This window comes from Drosophila hydei, unplaced genomic scaffold (genome assembly GCF_003285905.1).
Source record: "Drosophila hydei strain 15085-1641.00,03,60 unplaced genomic scaffold, DhydRS2 tig00008135-arrow-pilon, whole genome shotgun sequence".
Classification (NCBI taxonomy): Eukaryota; Metazoa; Arthropoda; class Insecta; order Diptera; family Drosophilidae; genus Drosophila; species Drosophila hydei.
The window spans coordinates 2,015,928-2,032,312 of NW_022045844.1; the positions used below are offsets into that span (position 1 = coordinate 2,015,928).

Below are 16,385 nucleotides of genomic sequence, written 5' to 3' on the forward strand. Positions count from 1 at the left end.
AACATATGGCACAGTGCGTGGCTCTTCTTAAAGGGAGAACAAAATAATAAATAATATAATTAAGAAATATATAAATATATCTTAATCAAATAATTTAAATTATATTTCTGCTATTTTCTAAATCTAAGCTCAGAATTTTAAATAAACTTTATACTTTGTATAAGTTACATAATTTGCGAAAAAAAAATGTTTTTTAAAAGTAAAAAATATGAAAACATTTAAACATTTAAACAATATAGTTTTTTAGCTGCCAGCTGCCAGCTTTAACTATATTTGCATATAACAATTTGAATATTAAGTAATTTTACCATAAAGAAAAAAGTGTTGGTAATTTGAATATATTTTGAAAACAACTAAAGATTAAACTATTATTTTCATTAAAGGCCAATTGAAAATGTAAATTATACGCGCTATTTAAAGGAAATACAAATTTTTATGATCGCTTTTAAAGCTGCGCAGCAGAAACTAAACTTCGAACGTTTCTCATTGGAAATCAGGTAAAAACTAAAATTAAAATGTGGAATATTTAAGTTATATTTAATATTTAAATAATTATTAATAAAAACATGGCAATAGAAGTCATGGAATGAAAGAAGACATTAAGAAGTAGCTCAAAAACTGATCAATTTCAATTAGGTGCAATAAATAAATATATATATAAAATATCTGTTATATAGAAATATTTGATATTGTTCATGGAATAAGTCTGTTCAGTCTGCGAGTGGACAAGCAGACATATTGTAATAAGAATAATAATTTTCTTCATCTCTTTGTGGTTGACGTAGGTAAACGTCAGTCGGGTCGTCCCTTTAGTGTGTGTTCGACTGCTTACCGATTAATAAATCTACTCTATCCTAGGCTGTCTCTCATCCTGTGATCAGGAATTATTCCACTTTAAACCTCAAGGTGGAGCCTTCGTATGTGCCCAAGTTGCACACTGTTAATCTGCACCTGTGTCCAAATGCCAGCTTTTCCATCGAAAGTTCTTTTTAACGAGGTAACAGACTCTATTGCAAGTCGCCCTGCTGTTGCACATTTGCTCTACGATAGTCTCTATCAGGCAGCTTTTATTATTCTAGAAGAGTTAATTCTAATTTTATAGAATAGCAAAAATATTAATTAAATTAAGAAAGTTCTCTGCAGCAATAAACACCTCTCAGTATTAGAAAAGAGCTCTCCATATGTCATTTGATATTGCAATGTCTAGCAATTTAATTAATCAAATTCATGCCAAAAGGAAAAGACACATATGTTACCTTCTGTTTGCCTGCAGCACTCATACTAATCAAAGTTTTTGGGCATTTTGTCAACTCATCAGCCCATAAAAAAGGAAAATTGACCTTTCGATTGGACGATTGGGTAATCACAATAAGCTAGAGCCTGCTCAGCTTGCAAACCTTTTCGATATTTTCATTAGGCAAATGCACAATGCCGACGAGGCATGCATAAGACATGTTGGCTCTGATTCGAATATAGACAGCTGATCTTTATCTGTGTAATTTAATTAAGAAGCCACTGATGCAGGTAAATATCAGACGCCAGATTTATCGTTTAGTTGGTTTTCAGTCTTCGAGGTAGTTGGTTCTGTGTACCGTCTCGCTATGCGGCTGGAGCAGAGCAGGTGAGGGGCGTGGCCAGTGTATAATGCAAATGGATGTGCCCTTAACTGTCTCTGCCAAAACTAAGCGACTCTTTAATTAACCATTCGGTCTCCCCAGAGAGCGGCGCAATAAAAACTGTGACAAACGGGCGTTGACACCGTGACAATTATAAACATTAGGTTAAACAGTAGCGAGTGCTCGACTCGGGAGTATACGACCCAAAGATAGACTAGATTCAATTCGTCATCCTTATCGGGTATAAATATACTTTATAGTGCCTGGCACAGCCTTCTGCCTGGTACATATATTACAATAAAACTAATATACTCTTCTCGGTTTTTTACTAAGAGACAGTCCGAGAAATTGGCAGCATTATTTCAGAGACCCGTCAAGCGTTATTGTACAGTTGCCAACCCCCGCGATAGCTGCGGCTTGCACCCTTATCTTCCTGAGCAAACAAAAGCAACAACAACAACAAGTTTGAATATCGTGTGACGAGTGATTGGGTTATCTAAATAGAGAGAGACGTTTGTTAAACGGTTTGGTTTGGGCAGCCCAATCAATAACTAATTAGCCGATTGATTGTGGCTGATAATTGTGACAGGGATTATTGTGAAATACGCAGCACTGACGAATGCCAATCTATCGTTCACAGTCGCGACTTGCGACCCTTTACCATCGCAACAGCTGGCATAGATCAGCAAGAGCCACAGCAACTGGATCCGCCCAATATGCCCAAGCTCTGGAATAATGTTTACAATGCCCAATGTGCAGCTCTCTCGCCGCCCGATCTGATGGAGGCACAGCCCAAATTGCTGCCCAAGTTGCGCTCCAATAGCGGCGGAGGCGGTGGTGGTGGCGGCGGCGGTGGTGGCGGGGGCGGGGCCAGCAATCGCAATAGCAAGGTGAGTGAGACAATGGAAATTCTAGAAACGTATCGAGCTTAAGAGCTGGTTAATTTCGCAGTACTGGATATTCTCGATGATAATCGAGCGCAGTGCCGGTCCCAAGCGTGTGGATATGGCGGGAGATGATGCGGAGTCCCCACTGGAGGCCATACTGCCAGCCGAACAGCAAGTGGAACAGGTCTGCCTGTTGCGTGACAGCCCCTTCAGGATATTGAGGGTGAGTCTGGCTAATCGAGTGGTTGCCAATTTGCTAGAGTGATAAACTGATTCCCAGGAGATGTGTTATGAAAAAAGCTTATTGATTGTCTAGCCAAAAATAGCTGAAACTAGCTAGAACTTAGCAACTCTAGAAGATTCCGAGATAATTATGCTAATGCGATCTAGTTGAAGAGAGATCTGAACTAGGAAAAGATAGCGGGAGAGACGAGAGAGAAGCGAAGGGAGAGTAATGATTATTAATATAGCTAGAACTAGCTAGAACTAGCTAGAACTTCTGCATCTCAAGATCACAAGAGTAGGCTAAAACTAGTTAGATCTTTTTAATTATATACGCCAACGAGATCTGAAGAAAATGCTTTAAAATAGCTTTCGTACTTACTGACTCTCAATGCTTTAACTTGCCTTTGTTCCCAGACGGCTCAGTGAGACAAATGAAGAGATAAATTGTTAGCCGTTTTATATTCTGTCTGATTCATAAGATAGCGATTTTAAAAGCTTTGAAGAGCTCTGGGGCAAGGCGACAAAGAGAAATATAAAGAGAGAAACCCGCATAAGAGAAATAAGAAGGAATCTCGGCTTTGTTTAACAGCTCGCTCAATGTCAGTTCTACCTAGACCTATCCCACCGTACCTAACCTAGACCCCTAGTGTAATCGAAATTCAAGCACAGTTTATTCCACTTCTGATTGATCACAAATCAATTGTCGCTCAAGCAACCGCTTGGGTTCCAGAGCCACTTCCGGTTTCGAACCGATTTACAGCCATGTCAACAGTTCATTTATGAGGCTACTGCGCTCAACTGTGTCAAAGTTCAATGTGTGTGGCAAACACGATTTGTTATTACATAAAGCCAGATAACAATGGAGCTCAAAGATAAGCAAGTGCCAAGAGCTATGCATAACAGAAATGCCAACAAGACACGCAAGAGCTACACAGCGCAACAAGTTACCCCCAACAACAGCAACAACAGCAAATGAACATGAAAATGAAAATTGACTGTGAAATTAAAGGAAATTCACCACGCGTCGTGCTTCGCTCAAAATCCTTGCCTTCGGCAAGGCACGGCTATAAAAGCGAAGGATGCGTATGCCGAGATTTCAGTCTGCCAGGACTTGTTGTGCGCGCAAAGCCAATTCAGTGAGATCAGAAAATACTTTTAAATACAGTTGGTTAAGCTTGAAAGTAAATCCAATAAATGCTGACAAAATGTGAACTAAAATTGTGAAGAAAATATTTTAAAATTTTAAAAGAAAACATATTAAAAGCAAGAAAACGTCAAGATGTGACTGAAAACAGTTTCTTTTTTTTTTTTAAATAAATATAATATATAATATAATATATTACTTATTATATATCACATTATTATATTCTTTAAAAATTAAAGAAAGAACCAGAAATCTATATAAAATATATATTTTATTAAATTCTTAAACAAATGCTTAACTATATCGATAAATATACAGAGTTTGAGCTGAATTGTTTAATGTTTAACTAAATATATTTGAAAAACAATATTTGTTAAAAACGGAAAACCAAGTTAAGACGGAAGCCGTTGGCAGTTGTTAACGAGAGAATGAAGATTTAAAAGAAATAAAAAATAAATAAACAATGAAATTGAGCGAACGACGCCTAACACAATGAACGACAAGGAGATACCGAAAAGAGATGTGGTCATCAGTCCATTGCGTTATTTGATTAGCGGCTGTGCCTCCGGCTCAGAGCTGTCGGAGATGCCGCCACTGAGTTTGCCCAACAAATGGGCGCGCATCCTACGGATGTCTTCGGCGCCCAAAATTCACGTCAACGAAATGCTGCAGGTAAACGGACGAGAAATTCCTAAACTCGTTTAGAAGTTGTTAATCAAGTAGTAATTAGATTCAGTTGGCCAGGAAGCCCGAGTGCTAACTAAATAGATTCATGCAAATGAAGTAGCTACTGCATCAAGCAGCAGCTGCTACACAAAGAACAATGGCAAGCAGACGACAAATGACAATTGTCGAAGAAGAAGAATTCATTTCTGATTAAGAACTCTATTGACATTGCTGTTGTGCGTTGCTTGTGCGTCGCCGGTTGCAAGGGGCAACACATAAATGAATATTGCGTGTGCCTTGTTCAATTTACAGTGGAATTTTGATTTGACTCGAGTGCTGTGACCAACTGCAGCGAGAGTAGACGGCAAGGCTTTCAGCTTTAATTCCACTTCAAATTGAGTTTTGAGCTGACATAAATCCTTCTGTCATTTTGCAGGCCGCTGAGTCGGGCAACTTGGATGATTTTAAGCGTCTGTTTATGGCTGATAACACGCGTATCGCACTGCAGGATGGCAAGGGACGGACGGCAGCACATCAGGCAGCGGCCAGGAATCGTGTCAACATCTTGCGCTACATACGCGATCAGAGCGGAGGTAAGTGAAGCGGCCACAGCCGATTGCTATAGTAATAAATCTGCCTCCCCCTTGCGCAGACTTCAATGCCAAGGACAATGCCGGCAATACGCCGATGCATATTGCTGTCGAGTGCGATGCTTACGATGCTCTGGACTATTTGCTCTCGATGTAAGTGGCGGCAGGCCAGGCCTGCAGCAGCTTGCAGTTTTATGATTTATGTTTTTCAACCTGTGTTTACAGTCCTGTTGATACGGGCATATTGAACGAGAAGAAGCAGGCGCCGGTCCATTTGGCCACGGAGCTCAACAAGGTCAAGTGCTTGCGTGTCATGGGTCAATACCGTAATGTCATCAACATCCAGCAGGGCGGCGAGCACGGACGCACCGCTCTGCACTTGGCTGCTATCTACGATCATGAGGAGTGCGCTCGTATCCTGGTAGGTGGTGTGAGTCGCCAAAGTCTTTGTAAATATATATATACATATGTATCTATTATTGTTGTATTACCTGCTCAGTTATGCCTCTTATATCAAACACTAATCAATCACAATAAAATACTCAATCATTTATCATCCGAACAAAGAGAAACAAAAAGGTTTGTACATATTTCAATTTGGTTGCGCACAAAAGTATGCTATATTATTTTGTAAGCTGCATTATGTATACGTACTGTGTTATGTTTGAGTAGTTGACTCCGGGAGTATGTTATGTAATGCATTTGTGTATGTCGTATCTTACAGATAACAGAATTTGATGCATGCCCCCGTAGACCTTGCAACAATGGTTACTATCCCATACACGAGGCGGCTAAAAACGCCAGCTCTAAGACCATGGAGGTCTTCTTTCAGGCAAGTACCCACACACACACGAACACACACACACAGATACTCCTCGGTTCGCCTTGTAGTTGTTGACAAAGTTTTTGTGAGTGCTTCACCAATCAGTGTCCCCAGGCGCTTATCCACTTTACTTAATTCGTGTTGCAGCCAAGACAAGTTAACCTTTTGCATTGGACTCTTCAGTTTAATGTCCGTTTTTTCGTGTTGCTTTGAAATGGCGTATTCGCCGCACACGCTGCTGCCCCATAAAGAAGTCAATTATAAAAGTATCAAATTCGACCAGCTTACGGATGTTGCGACTTTTCAACTGATTTAATAACAAAAAAAAATAAAATAAAATAAAAGACAATGCAGGGGGTTCCTCGCTTAAAAATATCAAATTTTGGGTCAAGCCCAAAGTCGGTCAACGACTTTTTTCCTGTTTTTTCTAGACTAGACTAGAGTAGATTTTAAATTAGAATTTTCTAGAAGTGGAAGCTCTTAATGATTTTCTTATTTATACGAACAGTTTCCAATCAGAAGTTTTTCTGTCTTAGCTAAATTACAATTATATATTAATCGAAATCTCTCTTCTTCTCACCAACTTAGTAACAGCTTGTCTCGCTCGATAAGCATAGTGCAATTAAAGCTTTATCTATCCTTGGTTATTTCAGTGGGGCGAACAACGCGGCTGCACTCGCGAGGAAATGATATCCTTCTACGATTCCGAGGGCAATGTGCCGCTGCATTCAGCTGTGCATGGAGGTGACATCAAAGCCGTGGAGTTGTGCCTGAAATCTGGCGCGAAGATATCCACACAGCAACACGATCTCTCAACGCCCGTGCACTTAGCTTGCGCCCAGGTAAGTGGTTGGGTGGTTGGATGGTGCGATGCCTTGGTGTCTGTCAAGGACATACAGCTTAGCCAGACAGCGCTCATATTTCGCAGTGTCACAGCTGGTTAAGCGAATGTCCATTTGGCACGCACTCGATAGCCAAACACAGTTCTCAGTAAAAGGCTCTCGACTTCCCAGTTGTCAGTTCGCAGCTCCCAGCTCTGGATACATTTCTCTCCTGTTTTAAGAAATATTTTAGCTGACTTTAATTTGACAAATTCTTATGCAAATGCCGCTAAGACGAACGTGACTTTGTGGCCAAATACAGTTGAGCATTCGGCAGTGCGTTAGCACATACCAAAACAAAGACACGTGAGTGGACAGAGAGGTGTGCCAGGGAAACAAGCTCTCAGCTTGTATTCTATAAATAATCAAAGGTTCTGCGAATAAGTTTACAAAAGGTTCATCAAGAGCGCGAACTTCTATGGATTTGTTTATTTACATTTCTGATTTGATTTATCGCATATTTAAGGTATCAAAATAGCTGAAATAACTCGAAAATATGTTCAAGGAGTACATTAAATGTGGATTTGACGTAGGCGAAAGTGCAATGTAGGCGGGGTTAATGAACTTAGTCAATTTACCTGTGCACATGTGACTCTTTAGCTTCGACTTGCATTTCTAGAGGATGCAGACGGAATAAGCTGCAGGGCATAGGGTAGCCTCTAGTCGAGCAGTTGAGCCTTCACAACAAACTTTATAAAATTGTCTCTTCGCATGCTCATCAATCACAGGGCGCAATTGAAATAGTAAAACTTATGTTTGAGATGCAGCCGTTGGAGAAGCGAATTTGTCTCAGCTGCACGGATGTACAGAAGATGACGCCGCTGCACTGTGCTTCCATGTTCGATCATCCGGATATTGTCTCTTATCTGGTCAACGAGGGCGCAGAGATCAATGCGCTGGACAAGGAGCATCGATCGCCGCTGCTGCTGGCCGCCTCGCGCAGCGGCTGGAAAACGGGTGGGCAAATCTGGATAGTAAATGCGACTAACTTTAGTTAAACGTCTTTATGTTTCTAGTGCATCTGCTAATACGTCTGGGCGCCAGCATCGATGTGAAGGATGCTGCAGCGCGGAATGTGCTGCACTTTGTCATCATGAACGGCGGCCGGTTGACGGACTTTGCCGAGCAGGTGGCCAATTGCCAGACACAGGCGCAGCTGCAGCTGCTGCTCAATGAGAAGGACAACATGGGCTGCTCGCCGCTGCACTATGCTAGTCGGGATGGGCATATACGCTCGCTGGAGAATCTCATACGGCTGGGCGCCTGCATCAATCTGAAGAACAACAACAACGAGAGTCCGCTGCACTTTGCCGCACGCTATGGCCGCTACAATACGGTGCGACAGCTGCTCGACTCGGAGAAGGGCTCGTTCATCATCAACGAGAGCGATGGCGCGGGCATGACGCCACTGCACATTGCCTCGCAGCAGGGGCATACGCGCGTGGTGCAGCTACTGCTCAATCGTGGAGCTCTGCTGCATCGCGATCATTCGGGTCGCAATCCTCTGCAGCTGGCTGCCATGTCAGGCTACACTGAGACCATAGAGCTGCTGCACTCGGTGCACTCGCATCTACTCGATCAACTGGACAAAGATGGGGTAAGAGCATGAATGAGTGGCTATCAGATTGGCTTATTATTTATCTCCATCGACATCTCTCTCGGACAGAACACCGCGTTGCACTTGGCCACGATGGAGAACAAGCCTCATGCGATATCCGTGCTGATGTCCATGGGCTGCAAACTGGTCTACAATGTGCTGGACATGAGTGCCATTGACTACGCCATCTACTACAAGTATCCGGAGGCAGCGCTCGCCATGGTCACCCACGAGGAGCGGGCGAACGAGGTGATGGCTCTGCGCTCCGATAAACATCCATGCGTGACCCTGGCCCTAATCGCCTCCATGCCGAAGGTATTCGAGGCTGTGCAGGACAAGTGCATTACGAAGGCGAATTGTAAGAAGGATTCGAAGAGCTTTTACGTAAGTTGATCGTGGTCCTTCACTCGGGGCACATTTAACATTCAACATTTAGAAGCTCATCTCATCAACTTCATGAACTAAATGCTAGTTGGCCAGCGGCTGCTAAACTCTAAATTCTTCTCTTTGAATCGCAATGATATATATAGATTAGGTACTCATTCGCATTCTTGCAATGTCCCTATATGTTTGCCAAGATCGATGAGAAAACCGGAGAGCCGATCATGACATCAAATCCCATTCCATTGCCGGCTTTGAATGTAAGCAGAAATCAGCTGCCCAGACAGTTGCATGCCACTTGAGTGTCTTTTTATACTTGTTCGTTTACCGTTATTCGTTTTTCTTTGATTTTTGTTTCGGTTTTTGTTTCTCTTGCCTGATGATCTTGCAGTTAGGGTCCGCTACATCCGATTCATTAGTCACGAACATGCACCACATCACACTTTGAGACTGTTTTAATTTTAATTCGAAATATAAAAACAAAATACATTTAGATCAAATATTCATTTGCGCCATTCCAAAAAACCCCCGAGCAAATTGAGGAAAAGCGTAAAGAACTCAATGATCCTAAATGGCGGCCGGCGCCATTGGCCGTTGTGAATGTGAGTCTAAACCTAAGTTTGAAAACTATGTGGAAAACTAATTTTCTCCTAAAAAAAAAACTAAAGGCAACTGTAAAATCGTCCCAAGAACATGCACTTGCTGAACTTTGTTGTACTGTGTAGACTTAGTGTTGTTTTACTATTTGTTGTGACTGTAGATAAAGTAACTCTTCACTAATGTGACTCTCTCTCTCTTTGTTTCTTTCTTTATCTCTCTGTTTCTCTCTCCATATATCCCTCTCTATTTCTCTATCTCACTATATATCTCTTTATTTTACTCTATATCTATTTATATTTCTCCTCTTTTTCTCTCTCTCTTCTCTCTCTCTCTCTCTTCTCTCTCTCTCTCTTCTCTCTCTCTCTCTCTCTTCTCTCTCTTCTCTCTCTTCTCTCTCTCTTCTCTCTCTCTCTCTCCCCCTCTCTTTCTCTTTCTCTTTCTCTCTCCCTCTCTCTCCCTCTCACCGCACTCCTTTTGCCTGGCTAGACCATGGTCACACACGGACGCGTGGAGCTGCTGGCCCACCCGCTAAGCCAGAAATATTTGCAAATGAAATGGAATTCGTATGGCAAATACTTTCATCTCGCCAATCTGCTGGTCTACTCCATCTTTTTGGTCTTTGTCACAATCTACTCATCGCTGATGATGAACAACATTGAACTGCGTCCCGGAGACAACAAAGCTGTCAGTCAGTATTGCAACTTGGGGTAAGTGTTAACTGGACTCCGTTCTCAGGTGAATCATTTATCTATCCACCTATGCCAGGTGGGAGGTGCTGACCAGGAATCTGTCGCAGAGCCCAGCGCTGGCTGCTCAAATACGTCTGGACTCGTGCGTGGAGAGCATCAATCGCACCACGGCCATACTCTTCTGTGCCATTGTGATTGTCGTTTACATATTGCTCAACTCGATGCGTGAATTGATACAGATCTATCAGCAGCGTCTGCACTACTTGGTGGAGACGGTCAATCTCATCTCCTGGGTGCTGTACATATCAGCTTTGATTATGATAACGCCCGCCTTCAGGCCGGATGGCGCCATTAATACCATTCACTATTCAGCTGCATCGATTGCCGTTTTCTTGTCCTGGTTTCGTTTGCTGCTCTTCCTGCAGCGCTTCGATCAGGTTGGCATCTATGTGGTCATGTTCCTGGAGATATTACAGACGTTGATCAAAGTGCTGCTGGTCTTCTCCATACTGATCATTGCTTTTGGCCTGGCTTTCTACATACTGCTGTCGAAGGTGAGCGTTTGACGTACTAGCTATGATTAGATCATTGTCTTCTAGCTGGGTTTCACTCTCTTACAGATAATTGATCCACAGCCGAATCACTTGTCCTTCTCCAATATACCCATGTCCCTGCTGCGCACCTTCTCCATGATGCTGGGCGAGCTGGATTTTGTGGGCACCTATGTCAACACCTACTATCGCGACCAGCTAAAGGTGCCCATGACCTCCTTCTTGATACTGAGTGAGCCACATCTGCTTGACTAAGCGCTCTTCACACATTTCTCTATCGAACTCTGTTTCGCCTCAGGTGTTTTTATGATTCTGATGCCCATTTTGCTGATGAATTTGCTCATCGGTTTGGCCGTGGGCGACATCGAGTCAGTGCGTCGCAATGCTCAGCTAAAGCGACTGGCCATGCAGGTGGTGCTTCATACCGAGCTGGAGCGTAAGCTGCCCCATGTGTGGTTGCAGCGCGTGGATAAGATGGAGCTGATTGAATATCCAAATGATACCAAATGCAAAATTGGCTTTCTCGACTTCATATTGCGCAAATGGTTTTCAAATCCCTTCACCGAGGATTGTAAGTAGTCCGCTTAGCTCTAACTCTAGCTACCACTAACTCTGCCTCTGCACAGCTGCTATGGATGTGATTGGCTTTGATAACAATGACGATTTCATCAATGCTGAGCTGGACCGTCAGCGACGCAAGCTGCGCGACATCAGTCGTATGCTGGAGCAGCAGCATCAGCTGGTGCGTCTCATTGTGCAGAAGATGGAGATCAAAACGGAGGCTGATGATGTCGACGAGGGCATCTCACCCAATGAGCTGCGCTCTGTGGTGGGCCTCAGCTCGGCGGGCTGCAATCGCTGGAACTCTCCGCGTATACGTAATAAACTTCGAGCTGCGCTAAGCTTCAACAAGAGCATGTAGAGCAACCGAGCACCCGAGCACCTGAGCACCTGGTCGTAACTATAACCAAGTAGCGCTTCTTTGTTAAATGACATATATTATAATCTATATACTTATCGATGTCTGTATAATTGAATCGGGATTTGGGAATCTGTATGCAACCGAAAAGGATTGAACTACGAATTTAAAAGGCAACAAAGCTGAGCTCTGCGCGTATTGTTTTTTTTTTTCATATTTCACAAATCTTTTAAATGTATTAAATATGTATTTGTCTCTATCTGTGTTTAAGTGTGCTTCAATAAAAGTCAATTTATGCATGCTAAATTAGAGAAATATGCGATTTTATTAATTAATTAAAAATGAAATGTGAATTTGTTGCTGAAATGTCTTTGAGATGAGCTTAACAGTTATATAGAAATAGATAAAATAAGCCCCGGATGTGGTAGGCTTAGATGAATGTTATTTTGGTGCGGCCCATGTTGACCTGCCAGACGTTGAGCTCCTCGTAGTCGTCGATGCACTTGTCCACCTGATCCGGTTTGAAGCCCTTTGTCGTGCAGCGATCCATGATGTCGGCGATCTTGACAGCCTTGCCAGAGCCGGCCAGCTCGCGTACGATGGCAAAGATGCGATCCGAAGTATTTGGCACGCTGCAAGAGTTCGAGGATAGTAAGAATCATTGCTAATTGGAGACATTTGGGCAATACTCACTGTCCCTTTTGGTGTTCATGTATTTGGTTTAGAGAATCCTTTGACATTTCGAGCAAACGCAGCGCCTCGGCCACATCGTCCTTCTCCACGCGGTCGGAGAGACGCAGACGTGCAAGAGCCGTGGACAGACGCAAAATACCGAGCAGATTACGAGCGGATGTAAACGTCATGTCCTTCTGGTTGCGTGCCTCGCGACGCAGCTCCACATAGGCGCCCACAATGTAGTCGGTGAGCTCGTCAGGTATGGTGGGATGCTTCCGCTTGCAGAGATTGATATAGCGACGCATCAAATGCATATCCAGCGACTTGACCCTCGAAGGCGGTTGCCGGCTATGACTATGTACGTAGGTAATATGTTTTGCCAGACGCAGATCGTTGTCCCTGTCGGGCTTGTCCTGAATGAGCCACAGCAGATCGAAACGCGACAGCAAAGCTGCAGGCAGCTGTATATTCTGCTCCACTGTGCGCCGGGGATTGTAGCGACCGAAGGCGGGATTGGCAGCAGCCAAGATGGAGACACGCGCATTCAACGTGGTCATGATGCCCGCCTTGGCAATCGAAATGGTCTGTTGCTCCATCACCTCGTGTATGGCTGTACGATCCGTATCTGCCATCTTGTCGAACTCATCAATGCAGCAGACGCCCTGATCAGCCAAGACCAAGGCGCCGCCTTCGAGCGTCATTTCGCCAGTGAGTGGATCCTTCATGACAGCAGCCGTTAGACCCACGCCTGAGGAGCCGCGGCCTGTGGTGTACTGCGAGCGTATAGCCAAGCGGCTAATGTAGCCGAGCAGCTGAGATTTGGCCACACCGGGATCACCCATCAGACAGATGTTGATGTTGCCACGTATCTTCATGCCATCCGGACGTTTGTCGACGCCGCCAACGAGTAGCAGCAACAGCGCCTTCTTCACATCCAAATGGCCATAGATCTCGGGTGCCAAGCTGGTGGCCAGCCGCTCATAGAAATCATCCTGTGCCAGCTCCTCCAGCTCAGCGGGCGTCAGTTCACAATCCTTGTCCGTAATGTCATCGTTCTTGTTAATGCAGATGATGCGCTAACGGAATATAATAGTTAGGCAGGGCAGCGTTTAAGAATTATCTACTAGACTTACGTGCGCCTGCAGAAAGGTCTCCGAGAGCAGACCCTGAATCATCTGAGCAAATCCTGTGCGTACCATAGGTAAAAAGACACCAGAGATCAGAACGTGATCGCCGGGCTGAGCCATGCGTGTGACCTCGCCACGACACAGCACCGTCATACTGCGTGGAATGTGACCCACGGGCACCTGATCGCTGTGCTCCTGCATTTTGAGCTCCTGAAACTTGACGAACTTCGAGCCGCGCGTCTGCAGATACAAACGACCGCCAGCTTTGTTCACGCGACAGTCATCCGAGGGACACTCCTGGACAGGTATGAAGGAGAGCGAATTGACTGGCTGATAGGTCTCAGAACCACAGCGATCGCAAGTGTAGGTGGCCACCACCATCATGGGCTTCACTTCGGTGCAGCGCGTCACAATGCCACGAACTGTGACCAATTTCCCAATTTGCTGGGCCTTCACTTCGCGTATGGAGTGCGCCTTCTCTGTGGACTGCGGTTTGAAGCTGACCTCACTAAGAAATTATGAAAGTTATTTGGGATCCTTTCCATCACTCTGTCTCTACTCACAATCGCTTCATCAGCTCTGTGGGAAATGCATTGCGTTCATCCCTTTGTTCCATAGGATTTCGTGTGCGCGCATCCATCATTAGGCGATGCTCAATGTAGACGTCCAGTGCGTCCTTAGCGTGCACCTCCTGCTGCTTATAGCTTGGCAGCAGTTCGGCAATCACATCACTAAAGATTGACGCATAGCGCCGGCAATTCTCAATCACAGCCTCAGCGAGGCTCTCATTGAATTCCGCCAAATCATCCAGATCGATTGTAATTAATACTTGCTCGCGATGTGCGAGCTTTACCAGTTGTGAGCCATAGACAAAGTCTTTTTTGCCATCATCGTCACATTTACAGAACTCGGCCAAAAATGTTTTGATGGATTCTATATGAAATTTATTATAAATCGCTTTGAAAATTTCTTGATTTAACCCTTGCTTTTACCTCTGTCTTGTGCATAGTCACGGTGCGCCATTTTTATACTTTATTATAATATTTATTCAATGTTTAATCTTGACTCCGCTGTTGTGTGCAACAAAATGCTATCAAAATACAACAAAACGGCGCCTCGCTCACTCCTGCCAGCGCGTTATGCTAAGTTCGCGCCATTTTTTTCGATACTTTCGATAGTTCTCAATTGTGAACGAGTGCCAGCTGCAATTCTACCTCAGGGTTGCCAGAGCTAAGCACTCTGGATACAATGAAAACTAAGCTAGCTTTGAATTTATATATTTTTAAGAAATACCCTTTTGAGCTATCTACGTTTGATACGATTTGGTACGTCAAACTTGTTACACTTATTTTAAACAAAAACTTTCGAATATCCAATAAATTCAATAGAAAAGCGCAAATAAAAATTGTTAAGCCTTAAGTCTAAATATGTTAAACGAGATTATTTCGCATGTGCATAATATAGCGCATAATTATTGCATGTCTCGTCCTATAGTCGTTGCGACTGAAGTAAGTCTTGAATAATTCCTTAAGATGACTTTTATTAATCAACTCTGCCTCTTAGGCCGCCAGTCGTCCTATAGTAAAGAATTGTATTTGGGCCAATTTAATATTCTTTATAGCTATCTTCTCGCCGTTTTACATGTGCTTACAGGCGAAATAGGCCATAATTCACTAGGACATGATCCGACACCAAATCGCACCGATATGTGACGGATTAAAAACTCTAATTAGATAAGATACACGAAAATAAATGGAAAATTATTTATTGCAATCAATTATGTATTGTTTTATTAGCATATTTTGTTTTCTTTTTCTAGCGATAATCTACATTAATATATCGATAGAGACTATCGAGTAACGAGTTTGCAGCGCTTTTAGCATTCTAATCGGGCATTGCAAGCTAGGTGGCAACGCTGCAAAAGTATTTGGCGCTTCAAATTTGAATTCGAAATGTGTACGTTTATTGCTTGCTTAATTAAATTTTACAAAATGTATTTGTGGAAATATGCAGCTGCATTAGTAATTTAAGCAGGTTCCCAATAAACATTTGGACTGTTTTTGTTACATAATTATTTATTGGTTTTTAGGCGTCTAAAAAGTGGTACATTTAATTTTTTTGTGCACATTTTGCAATTGTTTTTATCTTCGAATAGATTTACAAAGATGATTTGCTTAAATATTTCCTTTTCGCACATTGTGTGAGTGTGTGTGTGTGTTGCGGTATACATAAGTTACAGTATAATATGTTTTGTTTACGTTTAACTTAAATATTATTAATCACATGCAATAGTTAAATAATAAAAATAATAATTATACATAGTTTTAACATACACAGACACATATTCAACCCACCGCAGCTGCTCTTTATAGATGGTCTTTAGTAATTAGTATGCATATATCTATATATGTATATACTTATATATATATATATATATTTATATAGTTATACATATATATGTGTTTGTTTTTTTTTTATAGTAAGTAGATCAATTTGTTGTATTATTATCCTTTTGTTAATTGGCTACTAACTAAATTTCATTTTCTCATAAATCATTTTCTTTTTACACTTTACACACTAATATACTACATATGCATATGTTTGTATATATATATAAATTGATATATATATATATATATATATTTAATTAGTTTTGCTTAATTGTTTTTTTTCTTCTTATTTTTTTGCGGCTGCATTATTTATGTATAATTTTCTTTGCAACACAAACGAAAATATTAAATTGTGAATTTGAAATATTTTCTTTTTTTACTCAAATCTGACCAAAAGCTGATTCTCAATTGCGATTGCTCAGTTCTCATCTTTAGATCAATATTGGTATATTTTTATATTTTTTATATTTAGCTGGTTTTTTAATGTGTGTGCATTTGATGACATTTCTTTCGAATTGTTCAATTATTTTTGTATATAAAATTAATTTAAATAATTCTACATATTAGATATATATGTATATATATATCTATAGATATATATATAGTTACCATATTCAATAGATT

General features: G+C 42.2%; 2 protein-coding genes and 1 long non-coding RNA gene across 4 annotated transcripts; 2 read left to right on the forward strand and 1 right to left on the reverse strand.

Annotated features, from left to right (window-relative positions):
• The first annotated feature begins 472 nt into the window (after window positions 1–472).
• Window positions 473–11,756, forward strand: LOC111592736 (transient receptor potential cation channel subfamily A member 1). 2 transcript variants are annotated; one of them, XM_023305129.2, is made up of 18 exons: window positions 473–497; window positions 2,257–2,506; window positions 2,568–2,726; window positions 4,347–4,544; window positions 4,975–5,131; window positions 5,191–5,281; window positions 5,354–5,549; window positions 5,853–5,960; window positions 6,605–6,793; window positions 7,561–7,789; window positions 7,849–8,429; window positions 8,499–8,813; window positions 8,960–9,070; window positions 9,897–10,117; window positions 10,176–10,653; window positions 10,720–10,882; window positions 10,949–11,221; window positions 11,277–11,756. In XM_023305129.2, exons 2-18 carry the CDS (start codon window positions 2,333–2,335, stop codon window positions 11,570–11,572), a joined length of 3,939 nt encoding a protein of 1,312 aa, XP_023160897.1. In that variant the 5' UTR covers window positions 473–497; window positions 2,257–2,332; the 3' UTR covers window positions 11,573–11,756. The 2 variants fall into 2 exon arrangements, with proteins under 2 accessions (XP_023160897.1, XP_023160898.1); XM_023305130.2 differs by lacking the exons at window positions 473–497; window positions 2,257–2,506; window positions 2,568–2,726; window positions 8,960–9,070 and adding an exon at window positions 9,305–9,412 and having other exon boundaries at window positions 4,289–4,544.
• A 108-nt stretch (window positions 11,757–11,864) lies between these two features.
• LOC111592735 (DNA replication licensing factor Mcm7) lies at window positions 11,865–14,518 on the reverse strand. The gene is made up of 5 exons (XM_023305127.2): window positions 14,364–14,518; window positions 13,935–14,304; window positions 13,378–13,879; window positions 12,263–13,320; window positions 11,865–12,201 (listed from the first exon to the last, which is right to left on the reverse strand). Exons 1-5 carry the CDS (start codon window positions 14,392–14,394, stop codon window positions 12,000–12,002), a joined length of 2,163 nt encoding a protein of 720 aa, XP_023160895.1. The 5' UTR covers window positions 14,395–14,518; the 3' UTR covers window positions 11,865–11,999.
• A 153-nt stretch (window positions 14,519–14,671) lies between these two features.
• LOC111592757 lies at window positions 14,672–15,148 on the forward strand. The gene is made up of 2 exons (XR_002750990.2): window positions 14,672–14,879; window positions 14,935–15,148. It is a non-coding gene; the product is annotated as an uncharacterized LOC111592757 (long non-coding RNA).
• The last annotated feature ends 1,237 nt before the right edge of the window (window positions 15,149–16,385 follow it).

What these genes read in the sequence shown, in the direction of transcription:
- LOC111592735 (XM_023305127.2), bottom strand. Translation starts at nt 14,394, where the DNA reads ATGGCGCACCGTGACTATGCACAAGACAGAG. An exon ending in ACAGAGCTGATGAAGCGATT is followed by an intron (nt 13,880 to 13,934) that starts GTGAGTAGAGAC and finishes ATAATTTCTTAG; the next exon opens with TGAGGTCAGCTTCAAACCGC. An exon ending in CATGAACACCAAAAGGGACA is followed by an intron (nt 12,202 to 12,262) that starts GTGAGTATTGCC and finishes GAACTCTTGCAG; the next exon opens with CGTGCCAAATACTTCGGATC.
- LOC111592736 (XM_023305129.2), top strand. Translation starts at nt 2,333, where the DNA reads ATGCCCAAGCTCTGGAATAATGTTTACAATGCCCAATGTGCAGCTCTC. An exon ending in GCCCCTTCAGGATATTGAGG is followed by an intron (nt 2,727 to 4,346) that starts GTGAGTCTGGCT and finishes AATGAAATTGAG; the next exon opens with CGAACGACGCCTAACACAAT. An exon ending in AAATCCCTTCACCGAGGATT is followed by an intron (nt 11,222 to 11,276) that starts GTAAGTAGTCCG and finishes GCCTCTGCACAG; the next exon opens with CTGCTATGGATGTGATTGGC.